Source organism: Haemaphysalis longicornis, unplaced genomic scaffold (genome assembly GCF_048455015.1).
Source record: "Haemaphysalis longicornis isolate Haplotype H1 unplaced genomic scaffold, Haemaphysalis longicornis Haplotype H1 scaffold_14, whole genome shotgun sequence".
In the NCBI taxonomy this organism is placed as follows: domain Eukaryota; kingdom Metazoa; phylum Arthropoda; class Arachnida; order Ixodida; family Ixodidae; genus Haemaphysalis; species Haemaphysalis longicornis.
This window is the reverse complement of record NW_027526245.1, coordinates 52,546,737-52,571,720: the sequence shown is the minus strand read 5'-3', so window position 1 is coordinate 52,571,720 and position 24,984 is coordinate 52,546,737. Positions and strand designations below refer to the sequence as shown.

Here is a 24,984-nt window from a genome sequence, read left to right as displayed (position 1 = left end):
TGGGCTGACTTGAAAATCCCACACCCGAACGGTCGCATGGGAGCGCTTGCTCCGGCCGCGGCTGGGCAGCATCGGCAGTTTTCCCCGCTGCAGGCCGAGAAGCGGGCTCAAGCCGGACCTGGTCACCATCGGGAGCTGCAGAGCCCACCACGCCCTCGTCAGTGCTTGTGCCAGACGGCATGGGCGGTTTGCTGACCACCTGTGCCTGCAAATCTCGAAATAGGGTACTGAGCGAGCGGAAGTCAGAAGCCAGGGCTTCTAACTCGGATAGGGGCAGATACAACATTTTTCCGCGGGAGGAAATAAAATGCGTGAACTTAAGCGGTAACATCAAACGCAAATGTCTCTAAAGGAGTAAGCGAAACGACGGTCGTTGTTCGCGAATGATTCAGCAAATTTCAACAACACTAATTTCCGAGAAACTGCCGCGCTGCGCCTGTGCTGAATTGTAGTGCGGGAAAAGAACGCGCTTCAGCCAGAGGTTATCAACAAACGCAACGATCGCGTGAACTGTGCGCAGTTATATCAGCGCGGCAATCAAACAAGCAACAAAGGGATACGCCGCACACGCACATATATGAAAAATTTTCGGGCGTAAGTGCAACGAACATGCTATGCCCGGTGGCCGAAAAAGTGTAGGCAATAATTCACAGCACTCAAATACGCTTCGGTATGCCCACATGTTTGATTTTCTGAACCACTGCTATGCAAAACAAAGTACTCAAAATGTTTACTCAAAACTTGCTGCTGTGCAGTTAGCGTGTTCCTGGCGAAGATTTGTGCCAGCCTAACGCGCTTTGGGCGCAACTGCGGATAGACCTGCCTACCGAGGGGGGTTCCGACAGCAGCCTTGTCAACCCACTACTGCACACAACGTCACATTTCAAATACGGGCTTTACTCACGCAGCATAAATAACACATGAATTGCAGAGGAGATGCATCCGCCGCGGCACTTCAAGGTCCGGAGGCTTAAGGCAGGCGGTACGGTCGGCTGACCGCTTGCGGTCGTGTCGTGCAGGCTCATGGAAGTTGGTGGCGGGGGCTTGTCCCTCTTGGCTGGCGGCACTCGCGGCCGGCGACTCTCATTGCTGGCAGGTGCCGCCGTGCTATCTAGTTTCTCAAGTACGTGTCACTCCCCCTCCATCGCACAGTATTTTTAATGTTCGCTCTGAGATGGCGGCAGCGTTAGCACGCAGCATCTCTTGCACTTAGAAAGGTACTTCCGGAATCCTTCGGGAAAGTTTGTAACATTACGTGAACCCCCGGACACGAGGGGCTCCCGGGTAACGAGGCGGCGAACTGACGAGCGTGCGACTTCACTCACAACCCCCCTGTGACTGACACCTTACGATGCCGTAGCACCACTACGTATAAGGAATACCTACAAAATACCAGAAAAGAGCGGGCTACATATCCAATCCCACATCGCGAACTAACAGCTAGTGAAGCCCAGATGCTACGTAAGATTAAAACAAATACCTTCATAAATAAGTCTCGCTGGGCGAAGATTTTCCAACAACGGCATCCCGACTACACAGAAGACTGCAGGCTATGCGGAGAGACTGCTACCCTTTTCCATTCCATGTGGGCCTGCCCACACTTCTGGGAAACGGCCGAACACGAAACAAACCCGCCACTGACTTCTCGTGAATCATGGGAGGCCGCCCTCGTCAGCCCCGACTTACAGATCCAAAAGGACCTAATCAGCCGGGCGAAGACGGAAGCAGAAGCCACTGGAGCCCTGGACAGAGGGTTCCACCTATGATACTCCCATCTTTTTCTCCCCTTCCCCCTTTCCTCCATCTCTACTTCAATAAAGTTTACTCAGTCAGTCAGGCAATTCCAACGGAACAACGCGAACATTTAGAGGGGCAGCTTGAAGCTATTTTGAAGGCAGCTTGAAGCTAGAGGGGTAGCTTGAAGCTAGCTTCAAGCTACAACTTGAAGCTATTTTTTTCGATTCGGCGAAGGCTTTCGATCGAGTTTCACATCAGCGTCCGATGGTTAAAATTTACAACGGTAATCTTGATAATAAAACAACTCGTTTGGTTGAAATCTTTTTACAAATCGTTACCAATCGCTACGATTCAATTACCGCCTTTGTAACCCTGTGGATGTGTGATCAGGAGTCCCAAAAGGGTCCGTAATGGTCTCATTATTATTTATAATTTACATCAACGACATAGAGTGCAAGATTTCATTTCATTTTATTTCATTTCATTTATGGCATCCTTAAAGGCCCGAGGGCACACCATGAGGTGGGGGGCAAGAAATACCCAGTGACAGTGTACAATTTGATGGAGGCAAACAATATACAATATGCAATAGTACACGCGCGTAATAATAAGGAACAACAAAACAATAAACGAACACTTTCACTGGGGATTACAATCAAGAACAGGAAATATTTGGTAGGAATAATTGTACTGTGCGCTCATGCACTATCGCTGTAGTGTTAGGTTATTGACTGTGAACAAGTGGGTTTCCAGCTTTTGCCAGAATGGTGTCCGGTCAGGTATAACAGTAATGTTGTCGGGGAGGTGACTCCACAGTTTAATTGCATGGGGGAAAAGGAGTCGTTCATCATGGATGTACGGGGGTTAATTCGTGCAATGGCGTTTGAGTGATTATTGCGGGAAGAAGTTCTGTTCGGTGGCTTTAAAAGTTTGTGCCATTGACTGTGGGAAGAAAGAGAACCTGTGCAGGATGCATAAACGTGAGATGAAGCGACGTGAGGTTAGAGATGGCAGGTTAGGTGACTGCTTTAAAGCGGCGACGCTGGTTGCTATAGAAATAGGAAACTGTAAGGCTATAAAGCGAGCTGCGCGGTTCTGTACTCATTCTAGTTGGTTGATGACATATGCCTGGGAAAGATTCCCAATGGACGATGCATTTTCGAGCTTTGGGCCCACGTATGTTAAGTATGCTAGTTTTGTAATGTCCGGAGACGCAGATTTCACGGTACATTCGTCTTTTTGCCGACGGCTATGTAATTTACAGAGAAATTGTAACTCCCAACGACGTTTCCGCTCTCCAACATGGTTTATTTACACTACCGGAGTTGTGCAGAAAATGTCTGTTGAAAAATAAACGTGAAAAAAACTAAACATATTCCAGTTTCTTCTGTGACGAGGCCTCACACTTCTAGTGACCTAATAGATAATGCCGAAATTTATTGTTTCATTCTTTAAATATCTTGGAGTTACATTCTCCTCCGATATAAACTGGACCCTCCATATAGAAAAAACCACACCAAAGGCGTGTAAAAGTCTGGATTGCCCAGGCGTTGCCTTTACCTAGCTAATTCAGAGACATGGTTTCAGAGAGCGGTGGGTATGTGTCGGACGAAACACACAGAGAAAGGGGGCATTTGATCACGATGGCTGGCTCCTAAGGTTTTGTTTCGACTTCGGTTTGCAAATCCCGCTATGTGGTTTTATTTCTTAACGACATTGTCCCTTTACTTGCTTTGCCACCGTTCAGTTGCACGCGCGGGACGGAGCCCGTCAACCTTTCCAGCCAAATTTGAATTCGAAAGCAAAAAGTGCCGCCGTGTGAAAAATCGCCATTGTCATTTTCCGGTACAGAATAAGGGACTTCGAAAAGGTAGGAGTTGGTCCCCAAGTTGGTATGCGTATTAATTTCGATGAAGTTAAAACGCTCATTGGAAGGAAAAAAGGTTTGCATTAAAAGACAGCGCCGCGTCTATGGTGTGTTGAATTTGCGTGGCGCGTGCGTGCGAATGTGTGCGAATGGAGATAGCGTATGAATGACTTACTAGCGATTTGTGTCTTAAGTTATCAAATGGTGACCAGTCATCGCCTGAGAAATGAGTCACGCTGCGCCGCCGTGGGTCAGGTGCAGTGAATCACTATGAGGGGCGGTACGTAGCAAAGGCTATCGTCTTTGTGCGCATTCCTAAGAGTGTAGAGGTTATTCGCGGCTTATTTTATCTAGTTCAATGTTTTGTTTTGAGGGAGATCCAAAGATGTTAAAACAGCAGTTCTTACAACGTACGGAAATCGCTTCGTAGCGGTCCAGTAAGTGTGTGCTCGGGGTAGTTGGTCATTTTTAAAATATATAAGGGTGCGTTTATTACAATCATAAAGGACATGTCACCTCGTCTCCATGGTTTTCACCAACTGACCAATAATGCAATAAGCACACCATCGCTCGTCCTATCTAGACTTTTTCTTGGAAAAACTATACACAAGCTGTGCCTTACAAAAGGTTTACGGGCTGAAGTTTCTTGTCAAAATACTTCAGCAGAACGAAAAAAAAAACCCAGGAGGGGGTGCAGCAAATAGCTCACATGTATCGCTTGTTCGTAACTACACACGATACGTTTTGCGGTGGCTCGTTACGAACTCGTGTCTTACTCTTGCAGAAAGTACATCGCTTCGACGAAGAAACTGCCCACCGGTTCTTCATGCAGTTGGTCAGCGCACTCGCCTACCTGCACCAAAATGATATCGCCCACCGCGATCTGAAATGTGAAAACGTCCTCCTGACGAAAGACGACCTTGTCAAGTTGGCCGACTTCAGCTTCGCTCGCTACTGCAGTGCGTATTGCTCTGATTTGGGCGCCCTCTCTGGCACTGGTTCGGCTTCATGAAACGAAGGGAGAGAGAGCTAGAGCAAAGCATGTTGCTATAAATGACCTATATCGATGCGGCGACATTACGCTTCGCCTAGAACATTAGAGAATTGAACTGAAATCTTGTATTCTGTTTGAGGTAAAACACACACCTCGCACTAATCGTAGGCGTTTCATTAGAAATCCCAAAAGAGCATAAAACGTTTCCTATATTAGAATGTGCCAGACCTTACACCTGCAGTCTTAGAGCTACAACATGAAAACGTAGTTTCTATTCTTTAGAGTCGTAACACATCATTTACAGCGCGCATAATCAGTCTAAGAGTGACTTGATTGTTATTCTCGTTAGTTATATAAAAGCAGCCGATACACACCGTAGTCGCATGCAGTATGATTGCAAATATGTGCTTCGCTTCAAAGGATCATTTAGTATTCTTGAAATTATGGAAAGGTTTTTGGGTTCATAAATTCGCTCTCGCAAAAATCTCTCTCCGATTTGTGCTAGCTGCAGTGCTCCGCCATATTTCACAGAGGCTGTTGATGCAGAAGCGTCAGGGTTCGTCGCCACATAGACCACAAAGGTGAAATTTGTAGAACAATTGTGCGGGGAATGCAGCGGGCCTATTCTCTCCAGGGGAATGACAGGGTGCCTACAGTGGGACTTGTCAAGTGGCACTCATCTGCAGCGAAGCGTGCCTCACTTGTTTCGTTCGTGTGGGTTGTGTGTGCTGGCGCGCTGTAAATGTAAATACTCCCGTTTCGAAATTGTTGCTGTCGGGTGTCAGACCAACCCTTTCCAAAGGCACGTAACGCGCCATTTGAATTTACACAAATAATCAAACTTTGGGATGGACAAGCGCCCGGTAGTTGCTAAAGCTTTCCATATAAAGAAAACAAAAAACAAAACAAACCTTTCTTCAACAGACCATTTTCAAACTAGCACTCGCTTAATCAAAACGACTCCCTAAAATAGCAGCGCAGAAAGACTCCAAACCTATTTGTTTCTTGTGAGGGGCCAGACTAATGGTACTAAACATTATTCGCTTGGATTATTGTCTGCCATTTTTTTTGGCTAGTAAACTGTGTTCGAGGGTTTTCTTTTTCATGTTGCAATAATTTCATCTGAGAAACCCACTAGCGCGGCCGATGGGAAGTTCAGATAACGCGCCTTGAGATCAAATAGCCGACAGATTCCCCAACAACAACCGCTAGTAGCACGGTGCATTATACTAATCAAGGCCCAGGGGGCCTTTACCAAATTTACAGCAAAACTCAAGTACGTAAATAAAAATTGCAAGGTTCGGTCAACTAAAGTTTTAGGTGGAATTTGTATTTATGAACAATAATAAAAATTGGGGTGAAAATGTAGCGTCGAAGAGCTCCGAGATCAAAGTACAGCCAACACTCCAGAAAAGAACGGCTATTTCACGGTGTCGTGTGTGAGACCCAAACGGTTTAAAAAGGAAGAAAACAATTAGCGGAATCTTCTGACCTCATTAGGCAGTCTAAGCATATCGTTACCGTGTTTGAGTTACCGTTTACCGTGTTACCGGAATCCGGAGTTTTCTTTTACCGCTGAAAACGGTAAAACGCGTTTTAGCGCTCGGTTTGCGGTTTGCGTATTCCGGTCGCTGTGGCGCCGCTAGCGATATTTGATGAATTAGTTCCAAAGCAAATGAGGCATAATTTTGTTGCTCATATCTATTTCCATTCGTTTAAAGTAAATTGAATATTTCACTTTTTGGGTGAAGCATTCACACTAACTTTAATGTTTTGAGAATACTGTAGCCATCACCGGTAGAGCTTTAAAAAGAAAATGTGTTGGTGGTGCCATGTAATGAGTAAAGTTAGAATAAAGGTAAAATGTAAAATGGCCCCGCGCTAAATAGTTAGGCAACAAATGAGTAAAATATGTCGTTATAATTACTCAATAACCTACACTACCATGCCCAGCACAATTTTGGAGGCCTAAAAGCACTTTGCGAGTTCAGAAACTTATCGGAAATATTTGAGCCGGGCAAGGCTTCGCACGAGTGGGGACGGCCATTTTGCTCGTGCATCTGAGAAAAATAATCGTTTGTCGCTTTCCTCAGCTTTTTTTAACCAGCAACACCTAATAAACAGCATCAAGTAAGATTACGTTTATCGGCTGTACCAAGCAGAAAGCGCCGAGCCCACTCCACTTGCGGTAACCAATACGCGAAGTTACACTTCGTCTGCTCAGGAAGCTCGCTGGCGACGGTAAAGCCTGTGCCGGTAAGTGACCGTTCACGGTAACTCCTGCCCATGCGCAGTCGACTCCCGCAAACACGGTAAACGGTGACGTAAACACGGTAAGGCTATGCTAAAACTCTCTATTGCAAGTTTCGTGGGATGACGGTAGTGCGCTGCCGCGCACGCAATGTCAATGCCTCTCTTTCCCTCTCCCACCATAAACGCGGTAGCGGTTGCACAAGTTCATTCGGTTTTCCCTGCGTTCCACAGCTCGCACAACTGATTTTTTCTCACTTAATTCCTTAATGCCTTACTTACTTAATGGCCTAATTTCTGTAAACTTAATTTGGGCACTTGTTTACATCTTGGAGTCCCCCGCGAGGTCTAGAGTCGGGCACAAACGGTCTTTGTATTGTTTCAGAGGGAAGGAAGGGTAAAAACATGTTTTCAATGCCTATGTTTTGTCTGCTATCACAACATTCATGCACTAAGGTATGTTTACTTAAAACAGCACTGTAAATAACCTTTTTGTGTTGATGGTTTGCCTGATGTATGCCTAACGTTATCTTTTTGCTGAACAATGTTGGTCAGTACGAGGTAGCGCACTAGATTTAGGGGTTTGGAATTGTTTCGCGTATGTTATCATTTCATTGAAGTTCTTTGATTTCCCTTTTGCGTCGGTAGCTCGCTCCAGAGGCAAACAAACCAAAACGTTCAGGATTCAGCAGCCCATGAAAGACTGCAGCCTTTAAAAAAGGAAAGACTGCGCGCTTAAAACCGCCTCGTCGAGACTCAAGATAAAGGCAGTTATTGGGGCAGCTTAGACTAGCGGTGCAAGGCTGGAGAAATAGCACAGCTTGAGCCCCTCTTCCTTCGTCCAAGACCCGGCTGTTTCATCTCACATTTCTTTCCTACATTGCCGCTGAGAGTACTTCATGACACGTAGGCCTGGATCGTTTCGGCCGCAGGCTTTGAGAGCTTTCCAAAAGGGTACCGCGTTAGCGCACGCTAGAATTCGCTCCAAATTCAAAGCCGACGCAACGAGTAACCTAAAGGATATTGTCACGAAGCCAAAGATGACGCAGTTGTCTTGAAGGAAAAGCAAGTTTATTGGAGCGAACTTGTGCTCCCCTAAAAACTCGAAGAATACAGAGGCGGCGAAGCAGCAGTAAACAAAGTGACGTGCGCAGGCAAGTGGCGGCTATCGAATGCCGCTCCGTCTGCCCGCCGGAATTTCTCTCTGGGCGCGAGTGTTTCTCGAACCGTCGAATTACATCATGAACAAGAAGATTATTCAAGGATATTGGCATTACTTTGAAACGCTCTCCCTATCAAAAGAGGGAACACGTGTGACATAGAAATAGAGAATGGAACACGCGCTTACTTCCCACACAGGTAACACAGAGCGGCGCAGCCGTCCGGTAAAAGCAAAACATAAATAAAGAAACCCAATGCACGGTTCGCGGCAATATATTTCTGCGCGCCTACAATTCGATGGTATCTCAATCGTATAGACGCCGGTTTCCTAACGCAGGGGGCCAAGTTGGACAGCGGCAAGCGATTTTGTCTTTTGTATTGGCTGCACATGCTATTGTTGCCCGCCGCTGCTAACACCTTATCTCTCGGGCCTTTGGGGTGGCCCAGGGGTGAGGATGCCGGTTTCACAGGTTAAACGCCCCGGGTTCGCTTCCTGGGACTTACCTAACTACATTTTCTTAAGACGATAGTCTTCCTTGGTCTACTTCAACGCTGAAATTTTGTTCTGTCTGTCTATCCGACACTCGGTGACGCGATTCAGCCACTCGGCCAAAGTGACACACAAAGTACAGAATAGTGTTTTAAACCCAGAGCCAATTATAAATGTGTAAGTCCGGTGTTCAAGTTCACAATTTTCGGCATTTTTTAACGAGAACGAAACATTACGCAAATACAAGGCTAAAAATCAATACATAACTAATATAGGCAGTGTTCCTTTACTGAAATGCATGGATGAATGGTTTTTTAAATAGCAAACATAAAACATTAACGGCAGAAAAAAACTTCAACCCGTCGCCTGCTGTCGCCCGCGCTACTACAGCTTCTGGTGGCATTGTAAGACATCAAACGACAACAGTAGCGAATCGTTTTATTAGATAGGTTCCACGTTTTGTTTAAAATGTTCGTCGAGTAGGGAAACGTGGTTCTATAAACTCTGTAGTAGGGTGGCTCGATTCACGCGCGTCTCCGCTGTACGTCAGCGCTGGCATCGAGACACCCGACCTGGAGCAGTGGAACGCAGTAAATTTAAATATACTTCAGAAACCCTTTAGCATGTTGACCATCGGAGGAGCGCGACGGGAGAGGAACTTCATGAGAGGTGAGTGGGAAAGAGAAGGGAGGCATTTACTTGCCAGGGGCGCCGGTCGACTATCGTCTTCCGTCGACCTTTGCAACGAAAGGAGCAGATGCGCGTCCATTTTTTTCTTGAGGCTTCGAGATTTTTGTTGCGACGGGTGAAAGGCCGAGGCAGTTTTGGTATTAAAATTAAATTTCCCGTACGCGGACATGAGTAGAATCAGAACCATAAAAACACAAAAATATCTGGCGATGTCGACTCGAGCACCGCATGGCCTGCACCAGCGGGGGCGACCAGCATTACGGTGCTGCGGCCATGGAACAGGCTACGTAGTCCCATCTGCTGTCAGTGGCGTCCACGTGCAGGACGGAATATTTATTCACTGCGAATATTGTTGTCTTGCGTCGGGCTAGATTCCCACGAAAGTGAATGAAAGAGAGCGCTTAACAAGAAATTATTTAGCTATAAAGACGACCCGCGCTACCCCAGTTCTCCAAGTTTTCTGCAGAAACTGTCTTCAGTCTAAGATTACCCGATTTAAATAATCCGTCTTTCCAAACAATGTTTCGCAATTTGATTCGTTTGCAACGTCGATTCACCTTAATTACAAAGTAACAAACCAAGATACGAATTCTAGATCATAGCCAGTCGTCAATTGGTCAATTAAGTAACGCAACTCCACAAAATGTAACCTCTGCTCCCTAGCAAATATACACCTAACTAAGGCCGCTAAGGGTGTAAAGGGGCGGAATGATTCTATCTCTTCTTCACCCGAGTGAATAACGGCAAAGAAACAGCCCAATACACTCTTCAATCTTTGCTTATAAACCTCATTTTAAATAAACTTCATCATATTAAAATTATAAGCATAGCGCGACTGTGGGAGGTATTAGCTAGGTTAATTTATTAACCATACAGACGATGGATTTATGTTGATATGTGAAATTATTTTCAGATGTAAATATGTGGGATACATGGTTTTGCTGTTTTTATTTGTAATATTATAAGTCTGTCGTTGGTTTTTCTCATTGTGCACGCATATCGAGTCGTGGTTGTGAAGTAAATGCCTGCATTCTCGATTTTTATTGCTTTATGAAGCTTATGCGTGTGGCATTTCATGAAAGCGGCACCCTCAGGTGTATTTCCTGCATTTAAGGCTGCCCTTTCCTCAATTTCTCAAGTTTTCTTATTTTTTCGTATTTTGGTTCCGCTTCATTTCCTGTTGCGCATTTTCTATTTTTCATTTTTCCACTTTCCACTTTGCGCATTGATAGGTTTGGGAAACTTTAAAGGTGCAACTTTTTTTTTTTTTGTTCAGATAACTAAGAGTTCATTCATGCATTGACCTCGGCGGCCTGGGAACAGCCATGAAATTACGGGACCAGCAATACTTCTGCAGAATTCAGAAAAAAAAAATGTGACGGGCACGTTTAAAAGGACACTGAAGCACGTAGCCTCAATGTTTTGAGATAGTCATCTTTTAACCCGGAGAACACATTTTGTACCACCTAGAGGACCTCAGAAAAGCTTCACTCGCCAGAGTTTTTTTGGTACAGTTGCAACGTTGCGCGACCCACACAGATAAGAACCAAGCGCAATGTTGCCCACTTTTTGAGAACTCCAGCTTGCTGTGGTGGCACAATGAGCAATTGACTCGTGAGATAATTTAAGCTTTCTATATTAGAAAGCACGATGAAGAGCGTGTCAGCCACGCGTACGTGGCATTGCATGAAAAGAAATTTCTGTTGTTGTCAACTGGATTAACTTAGGTGTTTTGTGGGTTGTTTGTTGAATATCTACAGTATAATCTTGTGTTTTTCGACTCGTAATCCTGTAACCTTTGCGTTTATCAAACTGCACTTTCGATTGGTTGACCTGGGCGTCTATTCATTCTGAGTATATATTGCGTTTATGCGTAATAAAACCAGTAGCGAGTTAGCGCCGTCGTGTGTCTCTTCTCGGCTGTCGTCCCGTTTCAAGCGCTACTTAAAGGGACGGACAACCCATTTTTGTTGCGTATATGTTTTCTAGCTCATATGAAAGCCAGCGTTTTATATACCCCGGCAACCACAAGCAACTTACAAACAAATTGGCGGAAATAATTTCAATTTGGCAGAAACCTTTCTCAAATAGGAAGGGTGGCGATATGTAGTGTCGAAACGTGACACTACAATATGTGTCCTGGTCACGTGACCTGCAAAACACAAGTATTTGTATAAGTTGAAATTGTATGTGTATTTTTAAGCACAATTTTGAAATTTTTTAAGACACGCTGACCGCCGCTTCCGGGTTGCTTTCAGTGTGACTAACGGAGCCTCCTTGCCCAGAATCAATGGCAGCGTTTAGTAAACAGACCCAGTGAAAGAGATTTGACGATTCTGCCTCAGTCAGAGGCGTTTGGTCCGTCAAAATATTCGATTTCAATTTCCACCTACGCCAACGGCAGCTTAAAAAAAAGAAAAAAGGACCCGCCCAGGGAGAATCGAACTTCCGACTGCCACAACGTCAAGTTGGATTCTACCTGTCGTCCATCCCAATAGATAGCGCCTGCGTGAAAAATAAACTGGTGAATAAAAAAACCACGTAAAGGAAGAAGAAAGCCTACGATTCATACTTATTTTCGCTGTGGACAAGTTTTTTAATATCGCCTATCACATCGCATACACGCAAAAGTAGGTTGCCGCGCTACTGAATGTCATGGTTGCCAGCATTATTTTTGTAAGGACACACACGTCTCGTAGATCTAAAAATATCGATTTAAAAAGTTCTAGGGAGTTATCAGGAAAACCGTTTCTCGTCACGGTGCTTTTAGGGATGCCCTGTCATTTGGGATAGAGAATATATACTCGAGAGAATTCGGTTGTCTCTACGTTCAGCATGTGCCAAATATAAAGCGGGGTTACATTTGATCCCGTCCACGCGCCATGAAACTTATGTTGCAGAAATCCAGCAGCACGTGCTTAAAGCGGGTGTTTCGCATTACCTACAAACTACAGCCGCTCCTTACAAACGCAGGTGACGAGGTCACCAACAAACCCGACGCGCTCAGTGACACCTTCTGCGGCAGCCAGGCGTACGCCGCACCAGAGATCTTGCAGGGCATCTGCTACCTTCCCAAAATGGCGGACGTGTGGAGCCTGGGCGTCATACTCTACGTCATGGTGACGGGGTTGCTGCCGTTCCGGGGATCGAGCGTGTACCACCAAGTCCGGCTTCAGATGACGAGGACACTGCGATTTCCCGAGGCAAGTACATGCACGCCAGCTTTTGAACTGGTGGACGAGCTTCTTGGTGAAGCTGTATTCCTCCGTACCCACCGTACGAGTGAGATTGGGCGGCGACAGTACCTACCAGAGGGCACACACCAAAGGTGTAGCTAAGTGTCTTAATAAGGGGCCTAGAATGAGCAGGTCTGAGTATCAGCTGCGGAAACGGGGCCCCACTGCGCTCAATGAGACAGGAGGAGGGGCAGGGGTTGACAGAGACGCTGCAGAATTTCTGTATATAAGGTGCGTTGCAAATTCCCCTTTAGACGGCTTCGTTGCCGTCTTCGTGGACAGTCTGCCATGTGAAGTCCCAGTCCAATTCGTACGAAGCAGTCAACAAAGACTGCTTCGAAGAGACAGCATGGAATTCAGCAACGATGCAGGCAACCTTCCTGTCTAAACTAGCAAGTGACGCCAGCGCCACCTTTTTGTATACTAATAATGTGACAAATGAACTTGTTGTTTTAATAAAATACTTAGTATAATTTTCTAGTTGCGAGAATGCTTGTGTTTAGTTTTTCAAGCATTTATAGTTTGTAAAACTAACAAAAATATTATTTACGAAACTTGCAGCTCAAGTTACTCAACCAATATTCTTCGAGGCTGTCGCCTGCGTTGCTGCTGCGTTTGGGACCGCACCGCCGTTCCAAATTTATTCCTGTAGACGTCTGTATAGACTACTTCGTACGCTGTCTACCAAGCCGTCCGCGAATTGGAACGCAGCAATTGCTCCCTTAGGGGAGCAGAGTTACGTATCCATCCGCCATTTTGAATTCGAAGGGCGCGCTGAGAAGCCAACCGTAACGCATGTAGGATCCGCCACAAGGTTGTAGTGGCGAGGCAAAGTCGGTGCGCCTGTATTCTGCCTGCTGCGCCGGCCACTGTGCGGGGAGCCGCAACTACATACCTGCGCACTCCTGCAAAAGTGGTTCGGTTCACAACCTTTAAAGTCGGCCTTTCTGTGCCGGTGTAATTGCACCACGGCAGTTTGTGGACAGCAGACGCACTACTCTGCAGCGCGTACCATTAAGTCGCAGTCAGCCTATCAGCCTATCAGCTATCTACGCCCACTGCAGGGTACAGGCCTCTCCCATAAATCTCCAATTATAACGGTCCCGTGTTAACAGCGACCAATTTATCCCCGCAAACTTCAGAATTTGATCTGGCCGTCTAATATGGATCAATCCGAGAAGTCACTTGTACTGTTTCGTTTTGTCTTTCTTGAACGAAGCATGTGGATAACCAATGCGCAAATTAAGTATACTCGTTTATTTATGTCACATTTACCTTCCCAGTGTAAATAATATACCACAAGAGTTAATGCAGCAGTGTGAAATGCATACCTGACTATGAATGTTTTCTAGCTTTAAGCCTGCTCTCGACATCTAATGCTGTTGTTGCGGAAGCGCTCATAGAAAAAAATTCACTCATCTCCACGAAGTGAATCATCACGAGTGGGCACTGGGGAACGTTCTCACCGTCAGTCACTCGTGACAGTGCTCACAGCTGCTTAAACGATCTCCAATCCAATCCAATTGAATTTAATTCAATCCAATCCATTCAATTTCGATCTAATCCAATCCAAATCCAATTCAATTTAATGCTCCTCGCGCTTGCGCAGCACGGCTCTTTAAGAGCACTCTCTCACTCTCTCTCTCTCTCTAACCTTTTGTGAACCCTTTCTTTTAGTCTGGTTAACGTTTTGTTCCCAGTTGTTTCGATTTTCTCGGTGCTGTGCCGTGAGCACGGTCGCCGAACGCCGGACGCCGAAGCCTCGGCCTTAAAGGAGCGATGAAGAGAAAACACACGTTTGGTTCATTCTAAAGATTGCTTCATTTTAATCAAACTGACACCACTTTTAACGTAAACTTCGCTCAAATAAGCTACATAATTAGGAAAAAGGGGAATGGCCATGTGACCCACTAGCTCATATCCCGCAACAGAACCTATGATGTCATATCAGACAGCTCTTCGATCGGCTGAGGGCGGCAAGAGTAAACCCAAATTAGGTAGAACTTATAAGCTTGCCGAACGAGCTATTTGGGCTTAAATTTCAGGCACATTCTTTTTAAAGTCTTAAGAATGGTAGGACAAACAGTGGAAGTTACAAAAGCACACGTAAACATAGAAGTACCGATGCGTATGCTACTGTTGGTACTGCGCGCACTATGCTTGGTTTTGCTGAAGAGAATGGACAGCTGGGCTAGTTGCTATCCGTCCATCCCACAGCGCTTAACAACACAACGAAGAGGAAGAGGGGACACAAGGCGGCGCTGACTTTCAACTAAACCTTTCATCGGAAGAAAACACACATATATTGAATCAAACACCACACGTGTCTCTAAACGTCATCACTACACAGCAGTGCGCCAACAATCTTAGCGTAGCCCACTCCGCCCGCACCCCCCCACCCCCCCAAAAAAAAATTACTAGTGGCTTAGCTTTGCCATGCCAGGATATACGTAGCGTGAGCTAAGGTTCAGCAATCCAGTCCAAACCAGTCCAGTAAAGTCCAATCCACTCCAGTCCAGTCCAGTCCCGTCCAGTCACTGCTCCTCGCGCATGCTCAGCACGGCTCTTCACGAGCCACATGAAACGGCTAGTAAGCGGCTCCGGCACAACGTCAGACTTGGCTACTGCGCAATTGTGGTGCACACCTGGGCACGCGCCGGCGCCAGTGCGTCTGCCGCGGCTATGACGCAACAAAATCCAACACAATCCACTTTATTCCAATACAGTCCGAATGCAATCCAATCCAAGCTCAGCCAAGCCAATTCAATCCAAGCTAATCCTATTCCCCTCGCGCTTGCGCAGAACGGCCCTTCACAGCCCACGCGAAACTTCTCAACTTCGGGCAGTGTAGCTTACCCTACAAAAACACAACCTAAGGCATCGTCTTTGACAGGAAGGCAAATTCCTTATCGTACATTGTGACACAATCGTGGCTAATGCACTTCCCTTCACTTTTTCGTATATTAAACGCTTTTACCAACTCCCTTCTCAACTCGTCAGTGTGGCGCCAAAGAAAACACGTGTCCTCACACACTGGGTTGCATTTTTTATGGTTTTCCTCGTGGGCCTTACAGTGCCGAGTATATATGTGCAAAAGAATTATTCTTGAGTGAATCACGGTGCTCCATCACCCGTACATTGATGCACCTGCCCGATTGGCCAATGTACACATCACCACATGAAAACGGCAAGGAGTACACGACGCCCGTCGAGCAGGGAACAAAAGATGACACATGTTTCACACTGCACTCGGTGCCAGATTTCTGTCCTGACAACTTGTTTTCCACCATTTCACATATTCGCCCAAATTTATTCGGGGCCAAGTTTATTCGGGGGCGGTCAGCTACAGTTCCTGGATTTGCGTTTGTCTTTGGAGCCAGGGCATGTATGGTGGGCATACTGCCCTGGGTCTGCCAAACCACTTTTCAATTACAGCTCTGGGCAGTCCAAACTGGGTAAATGTGGGATTACCATTTCTGTGCTAAGGTCGGCCGTTTTAAATTCTTGTATGCATAACGTTGGTAGTAGTTTTGAGGCCCACATCACCAGGCCTAAGCCTAACTAGGCTGGTTTTCTTCAGGAAATAATGAAATTATGCGCAGGAGTACACAGAAGCTACTTAAAGCTGTGAATTCATCCGCGGGGTGTGAATCTGGCCGTCCGGTTGAAAGAAACCGGATCGCTGTTATCCCCTGCATACATCCTATCTCACATGGCCTGAAAAATGTTGCCGGTTAGTACGGGGTTCGGGTTGTTTTTTCGGCCCCGAATAAACTCGGGCGAATATGTAAAATGGTGAAAAACAAGTTGTCAGCACAGAAATCTGGCACCGACTGCAGTGTGAACTTGTGTCACCTTTTGTTCCATGCTCGACGAGCATCGTGTACTCCTTCCAGTTTTCATGTGGTCATGTGTACATTGGCCAATCGGGCAGGTGCGTGAATGTACGGTGGATAGAGCACCGTGCTTTACTCAAGAATATTCCTTTGCACATATCACTTGGCACTGTAATGCCCACGAGGAAAACACTCAAGAAAAATAAAACCCAGTGTTTAAGGACACGTGTATTCTTTGGCGCCACAATGACGAGTTGGAAAGACAGTAGGTGGAAGTGTTTCATATAAGAAAAAGTGAAGGGAAGTGCATTAGGCATGCTTGTGTCACCCTGTACGATAGCGAATTTGCCTTCCTGTCAAAGACGATGCCTTAGGTTGTGTTTTTTTGTGTGGGTTGGGGTGGGGTGAGGGGTGGTCTGCGATAAGATTATTGGCGCACTGCTGTGTAGTGATGACGTTTAGAGACACGTGTGGTGTTTGATTGTATATATGTGTGTTTTATTTTTTATTTATTTATTTATTTCATATTACCCCTAAAGGCCCTCAATGAGGGTATTACATAGGGGGGCATACACGCACTGAAACCGCATGTTCAAGCAGTATTAGACAAAATAAAAAAAAGTAGAAAAGAACAAGAAAACCTGGGTTCAAAAAAAGAAGATAGAAATGAACGAGAAAAAAAAAAGAAAAAAAGAAAAGGAAAAGCAAATTTAATTCTACAAAATATGGCAGGAATACAATGTGTTAAAAATAATTTGAACGAATAAATGGATTGCGCTTGCGCAAGACGGTGACAAGGAAATTGCTCTACGGAATTAGTTAAGTACAGTTGAATACAGAAAAACGATGAAGGGCAAAAAAGAGAACAGCGATGCGTACACAATATTGCATATAAAAAACAGTACAATTCAAATCATCACGGTTGGCGAAGCAGTTCTTGAAATTTAGTAATGTCAGTTTGAGTTGCTATATGTGAGGGTAAATCGTTCCAGTCAGATATGGTGCGGGGCAGGAATGAGTGTGCATACAAGGACGAGTGACACAGTGGGCGCTTAACTTTGTTGGGATGATCCCTGCGTGGAAAAATGGCTGATGGAGGCTGAAAAAAATCGCTGTGAAGTGTTGGGTGGAAGTAGATTTTATGGAAAAGGGACAGACGAGCATGAGCGCGACGAACGCATAACTTATCAAGTTCAGCTCGCTGTTTTAATGTTGTGACGCTTGAAAATGTAGAATAATCAGAAAAGATGAAGCGAGCAGCACGGTTCTGTAATGACTCGAGGTTATTTGTAAGATATGATTGATGAGGATCCCAGATTGCAGAGGCATATTCTATTTTTGGACGAATAAGGGTGACATATGCAAGTCTTTTTACATGAGATGGGGCTTGTTTTAGATTACGCCTGAGTAGTCCTAAAGAGCGGTTTGCTGAGGCAAGGATAACGTTAACATGGTGGTGCCATGTTAAACCATTGCTGAAGTGAAGACCAAGATATTTATACGAGTTCGTTACTTCTATTGCATTTTGACTTATAGTATAAGAAGTTGAAAAATGGGGGGTTCCACCTGAAAACGACATTTGCTTTGTTTTGGATAAATTAAGGGGCATCAACCATCTTAAGCACCAAGAGTTAATAGTATCCAGGTCAGATTGGAGACTGCAACGGTCGGAATCAGAAGAAATGGTACGGTAAATTACAAGGTCATCAGCAAATAGGCGAACACGGTATGATACACACGAGGGAAGGTCGTTAATGTAAACTAGAAAAAGTAATGGGCCTAATACGCTACCTTGAGGGACCCCTGATGTTACATGAGCGAAAGCAGATGAGTGATTGTTGACAAATGTAAACTGAAGTCTAGAAGTGAGGAAATCTTTAATCCAAGCCAGAACGTCGGGATGTAGGTTAAATTTAGATAGCTTGAGGAGTAGTCTATGGTGAGGAACGCGATCAAAGGCTTTAGCAAAATCTAAGAACACTGCATCGACTTGCAACCCGGAGTCTACTGACGTATATAAATCGTTAGTAAATCCGGCCAATTGGGTCTCGCACGAGTAACCTTTGCGGAAACCGTGTTGGAATTTAAAAATGGTGTTATGATCTTCCAGGTACTTAATAACTTGAGAATGTATGATATGCTCGATAATTTTACAAATGGTGCTAGTCAGAGAGATGGGTCGGTAGTTTAGTGGTGAAGAACGATCTCCGGATTTGAAGAAGGGTGCAATTTTCCCTATACGCCAGTCATACTGGACTGAACCCTCAGATAATGACTGAGTGAAAAGTGCTGCTAGTACTCGAGCAATGCTTAAGGAAGTATTTTTTAGTAGTGTGTTGTTAATGCCCATATGATCACATGTTGATGAAATTTTAAGTTTATTGAGTAAAGATAAGATTCCCCCCTCAGTAATGACGATTTCAGGCATCGTGACCTCCATGAAAGCAGATGTGATCGGTAATGAAGTAACGTCTTCGCAAGTAAAAACCGACGAAAATGAGTTGTTGAGTATCTGCGCGCATTCAGATTCTGGAACAGTTTGGCCGTTATGATCTACAATTATTATGTCAGGGTAGCTTTTAGGATTAATTACGCGCCAGAATTTCCGAGGGTTGTTAGTTATCATAGGTCGTGAGAGTAGAAATTGCGACGAGTAGATTTAAGAAGTGATTGGTACTGCTTGTCACACTCTTTATAGCGCAGCCAAGAACCCGAGTGTCTGTTTTTATCTGCTTGCCTGAAAAGGCGCTTTTTCTTATTGTTTAAGCGGCGCAGTGCGCGGGTGAACCAAGGCACTGCGCAACTGTTCTTAATGGTTAAGAGCGAAATGCAGGACTAAGTCACATTGATAAATGTTTTTTTTAAAAATGAGCCAATTTTCTTTAGTTGATCGTGAGTGGTAAGTATTCAAGAACTGGTCGGAGAAATGAGACAGTTGAGTATTCATGGCATCAAAATCGGCTCTGGCGTAGCACCTGATTTTTTTTGCTGGTGGTTTTTCTGGAATTCAAGGGACGAGTAATGCTACCAGTTATAATGGAATGATCCGAGAGGCCGTCTAAGATAGTAATATTGGAACAAAGGTCGGGATTGTTGGTAAGTATTAAGTCAAGGATATTTGCAGGCGTCGCTGTACAACGAGTTGGGGAGTTAATTAATTGAGTTAACGAGAAGTCAAGGCAGGTCTGAAGAAAAGCGTTTGCCTTGATTTCATTGGATGCTACGGATAGTGAAGGCCAGTTAATGCTCGGGAAATTGAAATCGCCAAAAATTAATAACACTGAATTAGGAAAACGCATGGTAGTTTCATCGAGGATTTTACGAAATTCAGCTGTGAATGAGGGTGACATATCAGGAGGGCGGTAAAAAACTGCAATTATTACACGAAACGCGTCACAATTCATGGAAACAAAAACACATTCAAGAAACGAATTGAATATGATAGGAGCGGCAAAGAATTCTCTTTTAACCGCTATAAGAACACCCCCTCCCCTTCGGTGTAGTCTGTCGCAGCGAAAAAAGCTGAAGTCCGATCCACTGACCAGAATGCTGCTATCAGGAATCGTGTCGTTCAACCAAGTTTCTGTTAATACCAGTATAGCTGCGCAACATGAATCAACAAGAGAAGAAAGGGCGACATTTTTTGATAAGACACTCCTAATGTTAGTGTACAGAAAACAAACACCGGTACTAAAAGACAGGCGATTTTGTGTTGATAACTGCTGTGAACGATTTGGAATGGGACTACACAAACTGTCACGGCATTCGCTCGTGGGGGGAGATGCTTCAGAGTTAGCTTCGCGCCTTTCGTTGTGGTTTAAACGAACAGCCTGGCCTTTACCAGCATCCCAAACATAGGCGTCGTCGTTAATCAAGAGTTTGGTGAATACGAGCCGAACACGGTCACCCTGCTTTTTAACTGTTTTTGAAAATTGAAGAAGCTTACGGCGAACGGCACGAACGGTTGCAGAATAGTCACGCGAGATTCCAAAAGTTGTGTCCTTTAACTTAATGCCACGGCTTAAAACAGTTTCTACGTCTTTCTCGTTGAAAAATTTTGCTATAATCGGACGCTTTTTGTCCGCAGAAAACTTGCCCAACCTGTGCGCTCTGACGATGGATGTTACGGTGACCTCCAGTTTGTCGGCACAAAAATTTTTAACGAGTTCTTCAGACACATCCCAAGATTCAGCTTTGTCAGTGTCGTCGATGCCGAAGAATAACACATTAGAGCGCCGTTACCGGTTCTCCAGATCGTCAATTTTACACTGCATAAAAGAAAAGTTTTGGTCATAGTTTTGAGTTTGATGGGGGGACGCATCTGAACCAGTTCTTGACTCGAGCGCTAGAACGCGTTTGCTTAGTCATTCTATGACTATGTCATTCTATGTCATTCTTCATAGTGATATGACTCTGCAAGATCTGATTAAGAGATTAAAGGAGGGCTGTATGGGTTGATTCGAGTCGTGTAACTACATCAGACACGAAGTTTAACTTGTCTTCTTGGGCCTTGGTCATAGGTCCCGGGTTCTCTTCTATGTCGCCGCTAAGGAGCAGGATACCACAAAGGTACAACGCGACACCACAAGCGCGCTTCAAACGGTCAAAACAACCAGAACAACCAGTGGGCCACGACACTGCCACAAGGCAAACATTATCGCTACGGTAACAATGACACTTGTAATAACTAACCTGGAAATACATCGCTTGTGAGCGCACTGAAGCGACAGCAGTGCCGTGGCCCGAAGCATCGATGAAGTGGGCGTGCTTTTCAACAGTTGGCTGGGTAGATAGCGCTGATGTCACACCAGGTTGCCAGATGCCGAATTTGGAAGGGTCCAACTTTGACGTGAAATCATCCGGTGCATCCGAAAATTCTGAAGACCAGCGGGAAGAACCCGCGAACTCGAAGTGGATGGCGCTGCATTCTGTGAGGAGAGGCAGCACCACCGGCACCGACGTAGTTGAAGAAGGTCGACCAAGAAGGGTAAGCAACAGCACCTGGAAATACATCGCTTGTGAGCGCACTGAAGCGACAGCAGTGCCGTGGCCCGATTAAAGTTTCTTCCGATTAAAGATTTAGTTGAGAGTTAGCGCCGTCTTGTGTCCCCTATTCCTCGTTGTTGTGTTGTTAAGAGCTGTTTAGGATGGTTTGGTTGGACAGGACTGCGGGGCTTTTTGGCTGTTTCAGACGACACTGGCCGGTTGACGCAAGCGATTATGTCTTACGTGACCGTATTTGTCGAGCGAGCACCGTGTTTAACGAAACCATTGTCTCCATGAAAAAAACAAGCCAGGTACAAATATGTTCACAAACCAACGGCAGAAAACGGCTTGCCGCGGTGTGGTTGCGCCATCTGGTTCACTAACGGCAAACAAGGTCCTGTGCAGCGTTGTTTCCGCGATTTGCGGCCGGCGGCCGCCGCGCCGCCGGTAGCCGATCGCGGATGCCACGTGTGAAGGCATTACAGACGACGGAAACGAACGATTTAGCGGGGAAATCAAAATTTCAACTAAAATTATTTAATTTCTCAGCTAATAAAGCATCGTTTGCATTCGGACAAGCGCTGGGGGTTCTATAAAACACGAAATCTTTTGAAAAACACAAACTTGTGTTTTTTCTTCATGGCTCCTTTTAGGTGCTTCGCCCCTAATTGGCTGATGGTCACGATATCCCTAACGTGAAATTTGTGCGCAGGGAGAAATGCACTCTTCTGGTTGGTGGCGCATATTTGCTGCGTCTTATGAAGTGATCGCCGCATCAGCGAACCCACGACAGTGCGCGATTCTTGCGTTGTCTTGTAGAGCATCATCGCGGAGCACCGTGTCGCGTGCCTTTAGCAGCACTTTCAACCTCGCTTTCCTGCTCGCTTTGTCTTCGGTGGTGTCTTCTTTCTCTCAGTTATCTGGTAGCGCGCCCTCACAGGCAGGAATGTATCGCGCCGTTTCGGCATACTTTCGTCCTCCTCCCACTTTCGCCACACTTTCCTCCTCCGGTTTCTTGTTGGTTTTATCTGGTTTGTCTTCGGTCTTCCCCATTTTCGCTCAGTTAGAACGCGGGATGAAAGTGCCGCCGTGATACAACAGGAGCGGTCGCTCAAGTGCGGCGAACTAAATATATGTCCACCAGCATGTCGCTTTTCAATTGCGAGCATTTATTTGTTAAAGTACAAGAGGCGACAATACGTCCACTATACTTCACCGCAACGTCAATAGCGAGTTTTATCTGACCGTATTTCACGGCCTGCACCACTCCGATAGCAAGGGGGAGCGCTATTGCGCATGCGTGGCGCGTTTGGCCTCTAATGGCATTGGTTCCGGGTGCGGTGAGCGGGCCGCCGGCATAGAGTTTCATACTAATATATACTAGACGGAAATCAGGTGCTGGGATCGCGGGCCGCCGTGGGCTGCGCCATGCAGCTAGCGACATTCCTCGCCTACTTGGCTTAGCTAGCCATATTGCTTCCTTTTCGTCTAGAAACCAGAAGGGTGACTTTTTTTCTTCTGCATCGTGCATAAATCTTTTAAATAATTAATGACAAACAAACCTTTCTGCAAGTTCAATGTTATAAAAACGAAACCAATTTCAACAATCGTTTAGTGTAATGCTGATTTTCTGCAGCCAGAGGCAGCTTTTCAGCCTGTTCAGTAGGCATGCCAAGGACAAGTGGAGCGTGCCTGGCCGTACATGATGGAACACTCCCTGAAGCGCCGCTCCCCTAAACAGTGACGCCAGATTTTCCTCAAGAATATATAGTAATTCCTCTTCATAACGAAGTCAGCGGGACGGCACAAAGTTTTGTTATAAGCGGTGTTTCGATATAAGAGAACACTCAAAAAAACGCTTATGTAGTTGAGATTTGATTGCACCACAACTGCAAGGAATAAAAACACAATGTACTCAGTGAAGCAAAGCTTTATTCAGGTGCAAAAAAGGCAGCTAGTTTTGGCTGTTTCAAGTTCTTGCCGTGCGCGAGCATCCCCTGCTCCAATTTGACCAAGCCTTGCATGAGGCTGGGGTCGCGATCATAAAAGTGGCAGTGGATGTGGCCAATTTGCAGGGGGGCGTGCGGACGGCACGGAAAGCGGTACGCGAGTTTCGCGCTGGAAAGCGCCGCAAATTCAGTCGCTCGAGTCTGAGGTGGCCTTTGTTGCGCTCAAAAAACGATTAACTGCTCATTTCGGGTGCACAGCACAACCATCAAAACTGAACGGTTTTGCACTAGTGGCTTTGCATGATCTCTAGGAAATTTTTTCCGAGGTGTGCAGCTGTGAATTTTGCATATCAAGAGTTTTTGGGCGCCCCGTTGTCGACGACACTGCTAATTCTACGGTTCGAGTTTGAGTGTTAGCGAAGCGTTGCTTCCACGTCATTGACCAATGTCTAGGAACAAAATTCGATGACCCTACCACGCATTCGGACCGTTTGTGTGAAGTCGGATGGCGCGAATCGAGCATGATTGGCCCGAGAAAATCGCCGGGAAAAGAACAGCTTGCGTTGACCCGCCATGTTAGAAGCACGACTCGCCGCTGGGTCGCCGCTGCTCGGCCATGCCTTCGCTCGCCACTTCACTCTAAGCGGGTCAAGTTCTTCGTGTACTTCGAATAATGAGGCCTAAAATTTCTGCGTTTTGTTTGGTACCAGAATAAATTTCGAATAAAGCGATATTTTCAGTGAAGCGATTTCGATATAGGGAGGAAATACTGTATTAGTATGAAACTCTATGGGCCGCCGGCCACGGAGCGGACCTGAAGAAAAGCTTGCGGACCTGAAGACAGCGGACCTGAAGAAGCGCTTGTTTTTTCTTCTGTGTCCGTGTGTTTTTTGTGCTCTTAAGGTGAACGTAACTGAGAGGACCGTCGAAAACGGTCAGCTAAAGATCTCTTATAGTCGCCACGACTATGAATCCCTCCGCTTCGACGCGATGCGCCGCCCATATTGGTGTCGGTAGGGACATGTTTGAATCTGATGTGACTGGTCACTGACGCTGGGTTTCGGCTTCAGCCGTGTCGTCGTTCTCGTCGGCTACATCACCCGCGCTGTGTGAGGTGGCTTCTGTTTCCTCAAGCACCTGGAGCATGGCGTTGATACTACTACTCGAACATACAAGAGAGGAAGGATCTTGAATTGGTGCCCGCCATCTAACATGCTTACGCGGGCTTTGATCTTTGGACAAATAGATTGGTACACCCTCAAAGGTACGAGACATAGCGTTCTTAGAAAGCCAGGCTGTTCATATCCACGACATTAGACAACGACCATATCGCTGGACCACGAATTTAAAATTGGTCTGTTTGTTGAAGTAAGCGGTCCTTACATAGTACGGCTTGCCTCCGTGCTTCGAGCTTCCCCTCGCGGTCCCGTGGCTTGAGAGGTGAGCAATTCTCTTCGCGTTACATATACTTGTTTTTGCAAAATGTCACGAACACATTCCCATCACTCAGCCGCACGATAACATTTCTTCCCCAACACAAGAGACCAGCTGAAGCAAAAGCAGCAGTCTGCGTACAATTGTTATTGTGGTATGTGCAGACGTTTAAAGGACAGGCGAAAGCACAGCTGGGCGTATGGACGGCCACTAGCTCCGCGCGCCGATTGATGGCGTGGCGTTTGACCCGAACGTGAGCCGCCGGTAATTGCAAAACGCGTAAGACGGGCCGTTCAGTGACCTTATAATTTTCCTCCACCGTGGCCCTAGCCATAAGCATCCTCTTCGTAACAG

The 24,984-nt window shown here is 45.8% G+C and overlaps 1 protein-coding gene across 1 annotated transcript in view; it reads left to right on the top strand.

Annotated features, from left to right (window-relative positions):
* Positions 1-24,984, top strand: part of LOC144164901 (testis-specific serine/threonine-protein kinase 6-like) — a 62,707-nt gene that overhangs the window by 5,437 nt on the left and 32,286 nt on the right. Inside the window, exons 2-3 of the mRNA XM_077695139.1 lie at positions 4,389-4,563; positions 12,163-12,392. Coding sequence (XP_077551265.1) covers positions 4,389-4,563; positions 12,163-12,392 — 405 coding nt within the window. The remainder of the gene's footprint in view (positions 1-4,388; positions 4,564-12,162; positions 12,393-24,984) is intronic.